Genomic DNA, 13,441 nt, shown 5'->3' with positions numbered 1-13,441 from the left:
ACTGTACTTCGTATTGAGATGAGCACACATGGGGCAGCATGACAATAATGCGCGAAAGCCGAGCTAGATTAATTGGTCTTCTGTTGTCCTGCATCACAGGGACGAGGCGCTCTCATCCCTTGATGGCCCTCCACGCTCTTATGTTCTTGGCCGGATCCCCAACACCCCAGGGACCCACGAAGAAGGCGACTGCAGGCAGTTGCCTTCATACCAATGGTAGGGACTTACCCCATGCCCTCTGCTTAGCCAAGAACTGCAAGACAACCTCCGGGGTAAAACATTTGGAGCTATCAGGAGAACTAAAAGATGCATTGTAAGCTCGTCGTGATGTTTTGTCCTGGTAGTCAGGGATGCTTCAGTTAACTCTGGGACAAAGGGGGACCAAGCTTCCTCAATGCCTTGGGGAAGTCCCTTGTCCACCTTCGGCCACAGTGCACTGAACTCTACCAACTTATAATGGGATGGGGCATCAGTTACTGTATTTTGTTTATCCCTGGAACATGCTTGGCAGACAAATACACATTAGATGTGTGGCAACTAAGGATGAGACCCTTGAGCAGTCTCACCACAAAAGAGCATCTAGCGCTCTGATTCTTAATTGCCACCTCCGCTGACATGCTATCGGACCAGAAGATGGTCCTTCTATTGGCTAGAAGAGTGCCCCAAATCTGCAGAGGCATTAAGATTGGGAACAGGTCCAGGAATGTAGTGTTCCGGGTGAGACCAGATGACACTCACTCATCCGGTCAATGTTTCATGCACCACTTGGTGCCCAAAAACATCCCGAAACCTATGCTGCCCACAACGTCTGTGTAGAGAGCCAGATTTGCATTGGATTGGTCCAGTTGATGCCATAAGAGCATTCCATTAACGTTTGAAAGGAAGTCACTCCATATGTACAAGTCCTCCCTGACCTCAGGAGATAGCCTAGTATGGTGGTGTTGGGCCTGGAGACTGGACATGACCCTGGCATTATTTTTTTAGAACACCCTTAGTTGTTGGGCTCTCCATCCTGTCCTCAGCCAAAGGTACCCCCAATGCTTTCATCAGTTTGCGAAAGTCCAGAAGGGCCTTCACGCAAGCCGAGGAGCCCAGGGGCCCCATGAAAACAAAAAGTCATCTAGGTAAGGCACTTCATCATCGGAGACCACCAGGTCTTTGACCGCCCACTCCAAGAGCCTACTAAAGGTCTCAAACAAGGAACATGCAATGGCACACCCCATGGGCATACACAAGTCAAAGTACAATTGCCCCTCAAACATGAAACCGAGAAGACGGTGTCGTCCGGGTATACCGGAAAGAAGTGAAAAGCTGCCTCAGTACAAGATTTGTCCATCAATCCTCGCCTCCAGCTTCTGCAGCTTGCAAATTGCGTCATCAAAGGTAGTGGAACGCGCTACTCACAATTTCGGTTCCAGACCTTTGTTGACAGACAACCCAGGGGAAAGGACAAGTTGTGGGTCAGTCAGAACTTGCCTGGCTTTTTCTTTGGGACCAACCCTAAAGGAGAGCAGACCAGGGCTGCACATGGTGGGAAATCAAAAGGACACGCCATCCTCCTGGCCCACACTTCTTTCTGTATCTTCTCCCAAGCAATCTCTGGTTGGCGCATCACAGGCATTTGATTATTAGGCGGGTCTGGAGTTGGAGTGGCATTTGAAGGGATGCAAAACCTGTCCCTAAAACCATAGCAATGTAGGTGAGCAATGTGGTTATTTTTATATTTGCTGAGAAGGTGAGGTAACACATGCAAGCGGATGAATGACCGGAGCTTGGTTGATGACAGGAGTGTGTTACTGACTTTTGGAGGCAGGCTGCTCCTTTGGCTTCCCATGTTTTTTGAAGCATTTGATCTCGGGGTGCCCCTGGGCTACCCAGAAGGAGCATGTCCTGCCAGCAGGTGGACTTTTTGGCCCCAAGGCCCTTTTCCGACCAAAAGAACTGGGAATATTTTCACAAGAAAGAAGCCATGTTTAATTCGGAGTGCCAATATTAATCTCCCTTTGACCCCAAGATACCTAGTCTTGATTGCCTTCATCTGCCTAAATTTGATGTCATATTGTGACCAAGCTGTCTCCTAGAACTCAGACACAGCACTGCGTACTAGCGACAAATATCCAAAGAACTAGGGTGGTAAGGCATGGAACTTTTCTGTCAGGATAGCTGAGTAAATGAAAATTGATGGCACAGTTGCGGAGAGGTTATTTTAATAATTATTTACATACTTAATATATATTATTTGTTAACAATTGCATGAGGTGCTAAAACTGTCGTAACTGGCTTCAGGGTGTTATAAGGACTTCATAAACAATTACAGAGAAATCATTACAACAAATAAAAGCAGTGATGCATAATGAACCATGTGGAAAAATACTTTCTTGAGGAAGCTGTTGTGATCTAAGTCTTGGTTTCTTTATTTCCAGTGGGAGTTTGTTTAACAGGAGGGTCCACAGCACGCCATTGTTTTTTTTTGTTTTTTTAAATATAGACATTTACATTCAAGAGAGAGTCTAGCATAAAATATTTCCTTGGCATTTGTACAGCTTGTTTTCTGCTTGCAGCATTCAAACAAAAAACACAATGCAGCCCCACTTTTCTTAAATATGCCCCATTGCCTTTTAAGTTAAGCCTGTCTGCTCCGTGCTAAGCTACCAGAAGTTGAGCATATGCTAATTTAGGGTGTGTTTGTGATTTACACTGACTGGGATTGTGGTTCCTGCTTGATCAGAGTACATACCCCTGTCAACCAGAAACCACATTTCTAGCAATTGCACTTTGATGGGGCAATGAAAACATCAATTGAGCCTCAGGAACCAATGAACACAGCCTCAGTCCTGGGCAGTCCTTGGTAGCTCCATTGAAGAGTAGGTGAAGATTACCACCCAAGCCGCTGCAAGTTTTGGGTTCTGTACAACTTGCTCTAGTCTATTTTTATCCAATGAAACAACATGGATCTGAGACAAACTGTTTATAGTGTAATATGTTGGGCGTCAATTCTAGCTGTCTTTAAGTGCAGTCAATATAACTGTAATTTTCTACCTACTAACATATATTTTTAACATCCAAAGTTGAAGAAGTGCGCCATTGAGTACTTAAGAGGGTTATGATGTATTCACTGTACAAATTGTCTTCTAAATTTCATATTAAATAATTTTGAAAATGTAATTTATTGAAATAAGCTTTTTGAGATGCATAACATATGTTCACTCTCAATGATCTATTTCTATAAAGTGACCATCTAACTCTCCTTCATAAGCAACAATGAGGCATCATGTCAGCAGAATAGTGAACCGTGTCATTTTGGCAACAAAAACATTTACAAGTTGACACTAAAAAGGACATACTATGATATATGGATGTGTTCCTGCAGTGTTGTGGTAGCTAACACACACAATACTCCTTAAGATCTAACTAAACAATTAAAATGCTTCTCAAACCTCGAATTCGTTTTATCCTTTCTGATGAGATGATGGGTTTAATGGCCTATGTGCCAGGGTCTAAGTTAGTGTAGGACCCTGTGGTTTTTAGGTTGCATCCTACCGGACAGCACAACTGTCTGGTTTGCTAAAGCCATCTTGGAGACGTTCAGAAAACTGATCTAGGAATGCATTCCTCCTACTGCTTGCTATTGGCTTTGTGGTTCGTAACTCACAATTTCTTGTCTTCAAATCTTTTTCTTATCTCTTCACATTTGGTGTGCATTCAAAGACAGTTCAAATGTCAGACGTTGTCTTCCGGAGGTGCATCTTCCGTTTTCACTCTCTGACTTCAAAGTGAGAGGATTTATGTTACAATCTTGCTGCATACTGGGGGTAGGGAAGAGTTTCTTTTCTAGCACATGACAACGTTTAAATGAACTGTGTAAGTATTTCAGAATATATCAGAATTAGGACAACACAATGAAGCACATTTTTGTTATTTCTGAAGTGAGTTGGAAACAATTCGTTAATATGATCAAATCAAATCATTACACCAGGTGATGCAATATCCACACATTTTTATCTGGTCATAGTATAGTTTTATTAGTAAAACCCTATGTCTGTGCAAATGTAATGGTCATATCAATTGAAAATGTGTTGTCTGTAATGGCAGTGTGCTACCACACCATGAATACTCCATTCTACTCTGAACCACTCCACTTTACACCACTCCACTTCACTGCACTCTGAACCACATAACTCTACACAACTACATGCTACACTTCTGTGCTCTACCCTGTACCACTCTAATTTGTGCCAATGCAGTTTTTGCCACTGCAGCCTACACCATTCCAAACTAGGCTACACCGATCTATTCTGCACAACGTCACTCTACGCCACTCTGCAACACTGCACTCTATGATGATGCACTCTATGCCAATACACTGTACGCAAATGCACTTTATTCTGTAACACTCAACTCTATGCCCCTCCACTCTACACTAATCCACTGTGCACCCCTCTAATCTACTCTGTACCACTGCACTCTACACCACTTTACTCTATGCAGTTACACTCTATGCTACTCTATGCTACTGCCCTACACGCCACTTCACTCTACTCCAAAACAATCTACTCTATGCCACTGCACTCTATACCACTGTACTCCACTCTACACCACTCCACTCTATGCCACTGAACACTATGCCACTCTACTCCGAATCACTGTACTATACCTTAGTGCATACAACTGCACTCTGTCACTGCACTCTATGCCAGTACACTCTACTCTATATCATTGTATTCTATGCCACTGCGCTCAACGCCACTCGACACCACTGCACTCTGACACTCTACTTTGCAATACTGCACTCTCTGCCACTGAACTCTACAATACTCTACTGTGCACTTTTCCATTCTACCCTACTCCACTCTATACCACTGCACTCTATGCCACTGCACTCTACAGCACTATACTCTGCACCACTCTATGCTTCTCTACTCTCCACAACTCTATGTCACTACACTCTATGCCACTTGACTCTACTCTACATGCTATGCCACTGCACCCTATGTCACTCGACTCTACTCTGCATCACTGCTGTCTGCATCACTCAACTCTATTCCACTCCACTCTGCACCACTATATGCCACTCTGTTCTACTCTGTCCCACATCACTCTGCTTCACTCCACTCTGTACCACTGCACTCTACTTTTCACCATTCTAATCTACGCCACTGCATTCTACGACACTGCATTGTATGGCACTGACTTCAATGTCACTGCACTCTATGCCACTGCACTCTATACTAGTGTACTCTGCAACACTCTACGCCAATGCACTCTACACCAGCCCACCATACTCTATGCCTCCCAGTGTACCCCACTCAACACAACTCCACTCCAATACACAACACTCTCTGCCATTCTACCCTACAACACTACTCCACTCTTCACCATTCCATTCTACAACACTCCATGCCTCTCTCCTTTACACCACTAACTTTTAGCCATGCTGAACAGCAGCCACGCTGGTGGTCTAACATGGTTAAAACACATTTGCAAAGCCAATAGCTTTTGCCTAGGCGAGACCTATTGCCTTTGCCAATGCATGTTTTCAGCAGCATCACATGCCTCATTGTGCTTAGCCATCAAGCGCTCCCATATTATCACCACAATGAGCAGAAAGCAGTGACACTGTCTCTTCTTAGTGCCCTGTGTAGATTTACTTCTACGATTTCAATCAATCTTGTTTTCTCCTTAATTCTACATATTTGAAGCCCTGTAATTCTGCCAAGCTTTTCCCCTTCTATGTTTCCCTAATGCTGAGCTTAAGTTAATGGTCTTTGTAAGCAGTTTCTGACTTAAGTGTATATTTCTTCATTTACAGAAGTGGTACTTGCGGTCTGACATAGAGTTGCACTGGCAGGTATACAATAAAATGTTTTTTTCTCTTTGTTTCAGGTGGGCGGCCACACCATGCTTCCAATACGCTGGATGCCGCCGGAAAGCATCATGTACAGAAAGTTCACCACAGAAAGTGATGTGTGGAGCTTGGGAGTTGTGCTATGGGAAATCTTCACCTATGGAAAACAGCCGTGGTACCAACTTTCAAACAATGAGGTGTGTACGGCTCATGAAAATGGGTGTCTGCCTGTAAAATGATCACAACTATACATTCTATTCTCTGCAGGAAAAATAATTAAAAATACCCATGGGTAAAATCAGGCAGTCGGTGTTGGATACAGATTGTTGTGTTCTATGCTAGTGATTTTCAAACTTTTTAATGCCACGCCACCCCCATTGAGGGAAAAAATCATCGCCCCCCCCTCAATTGTTCACAATTATTCTATTGAGTTGGCAATGATTAAATATGTCTAGATTTTTTTAAACATTACAGTTAAGTTCTGTTACCTTTTTAAAAATGCTATAAATATTTTCTGCTTAAAACAAAGCACTGTTATCTGCATGATGCTTCTTTTGAGCAGTGCATGGTGCCCCACCCCCGGCATCACTTGAGGCCCCCCTCGAAGAAACTACCACAGTTGAACCCTAAAAAAGTTTTAATGTTTTGCAAGGAGTTTTGTGTGATACTGCATAGGGGTCTAAATCGTGTTACTTGCCAGATTCCCTTTTAACATTCATTCTAAAGAAGAAATTGCAAAAGCGAGATCTGGTTTTGTAGAAATGTTCAATCAGGGCATATCTAGGTTCAGCAAAATTTACCTAGATCAGTAAATGAGTGAGTCAGTGAGTGAGTCAGCAAGAAACTGAAGTATTTAGTTCAGCGAAGGCACTTGTTGCGGAAGAATTGGTATCACGAAGATGCGTGTTTCAGCTCCTCCCTACGGTCCAGGTGATGCTCTTCAAAGGCAATGTCAGCAAGAAGCACGTTCCCTAAAATGGCTCTCTGACATAGTGCCACTCTGTTTTCTGGAGACAGCGAGTTGTCAGGTGTCTGTGTGCAGACTTTAGGTGGTGGAAGAGAGTGAGATTCGAGAGGATTAGTTTTTCATTTTACTGCTGAAGTACTTGAGTGTTTTCCCTTAGATATGTCAGTGGTGCAGGTAGAATTCTTCAATGCAGCTCATGTATTCAGGTTTTTGCGATGAAGTGTTTCAAGGATGGTAATGGTGGGATATCGGCCTGTCCTGGTGTTTTTCCGATTTACCAAAAAAGCTGTAAAATTCTGCATGACGGAAAGACTTAGGGATTATTTTTTTCAAATAGCTGGTCTAGAAGAAATCTGAGTTCAGGAGGCAGGAGTTTATGGTGGCCCTCTGCTGCGACTGATTTCTCTCCAGGGGAAGACCTAAAGGAATTACGTGCCATAAATATGCATATAATTGTGGCACGTTTTTATTTGGGATCACTAATCGGATGACTTAGTCACAACAGTGCGGTCACTATTGATTAACTGTGCTTAGAACTGCACCAACCCAGTGGTGAGAACGAAGACTGTGTTGCCTGTATTGCCTCAGTTTGAGGTTTGTTTACTCGGGAAGGGACATAAAAGAAATCCACCCTATTGTCATACATCCAAGAATCATACTGGACCAACAGAATACCAATGCAAGCTACATTCAATATGCCGAGCTGTTATTGAGTGTGTACAACGATCAGAATACGGACAGGAAATTAAGGACCTTACTTCATTTGGCATCTCAAAGGCTGAGTCCGTAGGCTTATGATGGGTCTTCACCTTACTGGGATCAAAAGTGGATGGAGGCACTTCAGTTCAGAATTGGAAATGAGTTCCCCCAATTTCTGAAGAATCTCCACTGGTAGGAAAAGAGATGTAGCACGACCTCAGCAGAGAACAATGCAAGCAAGGCATCAGAAAGTACTCTTGACTTGATTATAACTCCAATAATTAGAGCGCACCAGAGGGCATGTTAAAAAAACTTACACTTGCTTAAATCAGTAATAAAAAATCGGAAACAAAGATCAGGGGAATGAGTCTAGTGGTAGTAAAAAAGAATCCACGATTCACAGAAGCAAAATGTCAAATGGCCCAAGCTCTTGTCTTCTTTCTAAGATGTGTAAAACATCTTTTGTTGTATCATCTGCACTTTTTAGATGATTTTCGTAAAAACTTTACGATCCTTGTCAGTGGTATGGTAGATGAGCAGCCCATAACACCTGAGGTTATATGAAACTCTAAATGTGTGATGGGTGTGGGGCAGGGCCATATGTGGTTGGTAGAAGGTTTCCTGTCAAAGCTCACAAAACCTGCATGTAGACATTCGCTTGCCACTCCTCGAGGAAATATCAGCAGTGCAATCTGTATTAGAGAGCTGTTGAGGGAGGTATAGCGGACCGACAACCAATGAGGACTGAGCTTCTTGGTACACAGGTTGAATAGATGTTAAGAGGGGTGGGAACAGGGCACCCCATACTCTTTTTTGGCTGAGCCCACTCTACAATGACAATCGCACCCCCACCCTCATCAAAACACACAGGGGGTCATTCTGACCCTGGCGGTCATGGACCGCCAGGGCCAACGACCGCGGGAGCACCGCCAACAGGCTGGCGGTGCTCCCATGGGCATTCTGACCGCGGCGGTACAGCCGCGGTCAGAAACGGGAAACCGGCGGTGTCCCGCCGGTTTCCCGCTGCCCAAGGGAATCCTCCATGGCGGCGCTGCAAGCAGCGCCGCCATGGGGATTCCGACCCCCTTACCGCCAGCCTGGTTCTGGCGGTTTTGACCGCCAGAACCTGGCTGGCGGTAACGGGTGTCGTGGGGCCCCTGGGGGCCCCACCAAGATTTTCAGTGTCTGCCAAGCAGACACTGAAAATCGCGACGTTTGCAACTGCACCCGTCGCACCCCTTCCACTCCGCCGGCTCCATTCGGAGCCGGCATCCTCATGGAAGGGGGTTTCCCGCTGGGCTGGCGGGCGGCCTTCTGGCGGTCGCCCGCCAGCCCAGCGGGAAACTCAGAATTACCGCGGCGGTCTTTTGACCGCGCAGCGGTATTCTGCCGGCAGGACTTTGGCGGGCGGCCTCCGCCGCCCGTCAAAGTCAGAATGACCCCCACAGTCTTTAGATTTGCTGGCATCCTCCTACCTCCATTCACACAATGCAGGGGCTTGGACAGGGATGCACACATGAGATCTCACAAATTGTTACACTCTGTGTGAATGGAAGGTAACATGGTGCATTACCAATATCCCACTGCATTCCATAACACTGAGGAAGGTAGACTTAGTCAGTGAGTACATCTGCATATTTTTTGCTGAATTAGCATTATTTCTACCAATGTCTTGGCACAGATATGAAAACTCCCTTCCAGATCCATGTTTTTATTTTCCCTGGTTCCACTAGAATTGAGCACTGAACTATACTCATTGTTGGGAAGGTGGCGGGGGCTGGTGCTGGAAACAATGGTAGAGTGCACGTTCTGACCTGTGTTTTGAGACCTGTTTTCTTAGATTTCTAGGGCTTCTGTGCTGAGTGGACTCGTTGAGATGTTGAAATTAGACGTACAAGAGAGCATTTCAATGTTTTAATATATGTCCTAGACCTGTTGATTTACACTTTTTCTCTGCTCCCACTACAGGTGATCGAGTGCATCACGCAGGGCAGAGTCCTGCAGCGACCGCGCACCTGTCCCAAGGAAGTGTACGACCTGATGTTGGGCTGCTGGCAACGGGAGCCTCACATGAGGCTGAACATCAAGGAAATCCACAGCCTCCTTCAGAACTTGGCCAAGGCTTCTCCAGTCTACCTGGATATTCTGGGCTAGCGGCCCCAAGCATTTCCTCCATTGGCTGTGAGCATGTGTGCTCAGCAGCCCTTGAACTCCATAGTGTGTGTTCTTGGTTCTGACAGTATTAAGTACAAAGAGGAGGAGAAACAGCGTTCAAAGGGCAAGCAACATGCACTTCTCCATCCTTAGACACAGTATTGACTTTTTTGATACAACCAAGTCTTATCTTCTCTCTCTCATGCTCTCTTGCTCCCCTCCTCGCATCCTCTCTATTTCAACTTCCTTCTGTTCTCTACCTCGTCCCACTTCCTCTTTTCCTCTATTTACTCCCATCCTCCAATATTTACAAAGCTCTCCTTCCCTTGTGGTTTTAATTCAACCCCGCTGTATTTACTGTAACTCTGCATAGATAAAGGCCTTAAAACCCAGTCTGTATAATCGGCAGGGGCACACGCCAGGCCACCACATCCCACAATGCCTTTGTGGGCTCCTGCCTTCGATGTGGATAAAAAGGGAAACAAACATTTGACGTCGAACTTTGCGACTTCCGCTGTGCATACACTGGAGTTACCGCGGATTCCACTTTGCTGTGACTTTGTTCTTCGGCGTGCAGGAAGACAGACGCTGCGCCGAGCGTGGGACGCACCCATCTCTGGGAGTGACGGAGAGCGAGCTTGAAGCGCAGCATTGTACGCGGCTGTGCTCCGTGCGAAAACTGTCAGTCTGCCTTCAGGCTTGGAGGCCATCTGTGAGAAGGATGTGGCACGCGCCAGGGGGGAGCTTTTCTGTGGGCAGTGCCAGCTACGGAGAGTAAAAACTGGGGCAGTCCCAGCTGGGGCTGAATTATGGTGTGAACAGTGCAAGAGCAGAGCAGTGCAAGCGCGGGTCGATGCAAATATGGCCCACGTTAGTGCTTCTCAGTGCCACACACAGTGTTACACAGCAGAGGGAATAGGAACAGAGAGCCAGATAGGGGGAACGGACATATTACGGGATAGAAAGCGGGAGGAGCTGGAAAGAGAGGGAGCGAGAGAGCTGCTACCGATTTAGCTTTCATTACAACACTATAGGCTCAGCCCTGCTCCCCGCCAGGCTCCTGTCTTTGTATGATATAGTGATTACAGTGGTGAAAGGTGTGCCACAGACTGGCGCTGGGCCCACACGTGTACAGTGTTCAGACCCCGCGCGGACATCCCCACAAAGAGGGGAGGCGCAGATGGCAGCGTGGTGCAACCATGCTAGTCAAGCAGCACACCCCACTCGTACAACCTTGCGATCAGTTGTTGTGCATGGTCTTTTTGTCGGCAACCCCGTGTGTCAGGCCCAACCCCCTGTGTCAGACCCCCTCAGCTCACGCTGTTGTGTAACCTAAGAAACACCGCGTTCACCCGGTTTAAAGCGCGACACGTCTTATTGCGTGAAGCTGATGGGGGCCCTAGGCTGTCTGTACCTTCATGGCGTTGCTAGGATGGTCCGCTGAGACAAAAAACCAAACAAACAAAAAACCCCAACAACTAAATAGGACATACTCAGCTGAAACACGGACATTGGGTGGGGGTGTCAAGCTTCTCCTTTGTAAACTAAACTGTATAAGTTTCTAGAAAACGTTTAAAGTTATGCTGTGGCCATCGCGTGATATTTATCCCCAGTGTTAGCACCATATATTTCACGTTGGTGTTTTGTGCCATTCTCAGCATAAATTGCGGGGTGATGTTTCTTCCGACAGGCATCCCATGCATGCATTCTCGGACACGCCGAAGGTGAGTGGGCAGGCTGCTGGGGCAGACCGCTACACAGCTCGAGCTTCAGAACAGACCTAACGGAACGCACATTTCAGGATGTTTTTTTTTTTCTTCATGGGACGCGCGCACAAACACACGAGCAAGCAACCACCTACCTGTTACGCAAACATTTGGCTCCCTCTGTGAGGGGATGTTGCTGCAAAAACGAGAAATGAATGTGTGTATTTATTTATTTAATTTATGCTAAAAGACAGATCAAATTCAAAGCTCCTGATGTGATTTTATTTCTGTGAAAGTTGTATTTTTTTCCCTCCAAGTCCTTCATGTTTGTAAATACGCTCTATTTCTGTGTCTTACATTGCTGCCACGCAGAACTATGTTGATTTTGGCATGATTATGCGGAATGGAGGCCGGTTAAAATGTTCCGAGTATAATATAAAAAAATGCAGACAACCCAGCTGTTGTTTGTCCAGTTCATAGGAGAAGACCCTGCGATCAAACTAGCCTACCAAGGGGGTTTACAAACAAATATGGCACAATCTTTCAAACTTATACCCACTTCCAGGATGTTTTTTTTTTTTAAGAAAAAAAGAAAATTGTTAATGCACGCTGTGAAACGAGAATGGACAGACCGAGGGAAATCCACTGAGCCCTACCTCGCGCGCATTAGCCTCCAAAAGGCCATTCTCTAAAGAATATTATATAAACCTCCTTAAATTGTGTCTCTTGAAATAAAATCATCATTCTAATCTGTACGGTTCACTGAGTAGTCATTTCCAACTAGGCAATGCTACTCCGAGTGAGTTTGGAGTAGGTCAGAGTACACAGGAACATTTGTGCTTGTTAGCGGTATTTCATAAGGTACCTCGTTGCTGAATGGTTCATGGGACAGTGAAGTGAGCCAGAACATTAGCAATATACCAGCACCTAAATGTTACTGATTTGTGTGGAGGGGAGAGTACTGTGTTGAGTTATCATGGCTTGCTTTTGTGAACTCAGGATAAGTCAAGCTTTCCGGTGCAGTGACACGCGCACTAGTATTGCACACAACCTTTAGACGGCCAGCCTTCAGCCTATGGGGGATGACTATTTTTACTGGAAGAGTTTTAAGTGTACCTAGAAAAGAGAGAGGCAATCCTTGTGTTTTGCCTTTACAGGTAGGTGCAGCTTCTCTTTCTGGATACCCTATATTCTGGATACCCTATAAAGCTGGACGACCATCTGGGGCCTTTTCTACGCATTTCGTTCAGTCTACCAACTAAGAAGAACAAAAATGAATCAGTGCGAGTCAAGGTTTCCGGCAAATGATAGAATGACCGTACTTGGGGCACATGCACACATTTGCACAAGCTGCGTACGCTGGTCACACGAGGCATCAGGTCCAATCATTATGTCCTTATTACCATTTGTCATGGAAAGCCATGCCCACAGATATTGGAATAGGCCTATTCTGCAGTGCCGTAGAGCTCAGTGATGCATTCTGTGGCAAAGCTGGTTTTGGGTATACTGCAAAGTGAGTACAGTTGGGGGTATACCGCAGAGTAACAAATGTGCTGCACATGTTCATGCCCATCAAGATTTTCCAGGAACTAAATTGATGTTCCTAAACCAACCTGTTCTATCAATAGCAGCAGTAACACAGGTTCACCACAAGGATGACAGTATGTGACATGAACATGTTATGTTCTAATGTTAAAAACATGAAATGCGAGTTAGGGTTACCGTAGGCCATGAGTTATAGTTACTTGGGATAACTGATGACTTTCAGTGGTTTTGTACATTTAAAACGTTACGTTGTCACTGAAATTGTTACCTAACTCTAATGTTACTTTAAACTTTGTTGTTTTCAGTGAATATATATACATATATATATACCACCCACCACCAACCTTACACAGTATTCACAATGATTTGCAGAACATTAAATGCCTTCCCTTTGCATACATGTATCTCAAATGTGCGCCAGACATCTCAGGGCTGTTGTGACGCGAAACCTTGTGAATATGGTAAAAGAGAGCAAGTGCTCCCCTGGGATGTTTGGACACATCTCAATCTGCTTTGGAGCAGAAA

General features: G+C 45.3%; 1 protein-coding gene across 14 annotated transcripts in view; it reads left to right on the top strand.

Moving 5' to 3' along the window:
* Nucleotides 1-12,120, top strand: part of NTRK2 (neurotrophic receptor tyrosine kinase 2) — a 445,567-nt gene extending 433,447 nt beyond the window's left edge. For all 14 annotated transcript variants that reach the window (XM_069229668.1, XM_069229708.1, XM_069229703.1 and 11 more), the window contains 2 exons: nucleotides 5,884-6,042; nucleotides 9,480-12,120. In XM_069229668.1, coding sequence (XP_069085769.1) covers nucleotides 5,884-6,042; nucleotides 9,480-9,665 — 345 coding nt within the window. In that variant the 3' untranslated portion in view covers nucleotides 9,666-12,120. The remainder of the gene's footprint in view (nucleotides 1-5,883; nucleotides 6,043-9,479) is intronic.
* Nucleotides 12,121-13,441: the final 1,321 nt, after the last annotated feature.

This window comes from Pleurodeles waltl, chromosome 1_1 (genome assembly GCF_031143425.1).
Source record: "Pleurodeles waltl isolate 20211129_DDA chromosome 1_1, aPleWal1.hap1.20221129, whole genome shotgun sequence".
In the NCBI taxonomy this organism is placed as follows: Eukaryota; Metazoa; Chordata; class Amphibia; order Caudata; family Salamandridae; genus Pleurodeles; species Pleurodeles waltl.
This window is presented reverse-complemented; position numbering and strand designations above follow the sequence as displayed.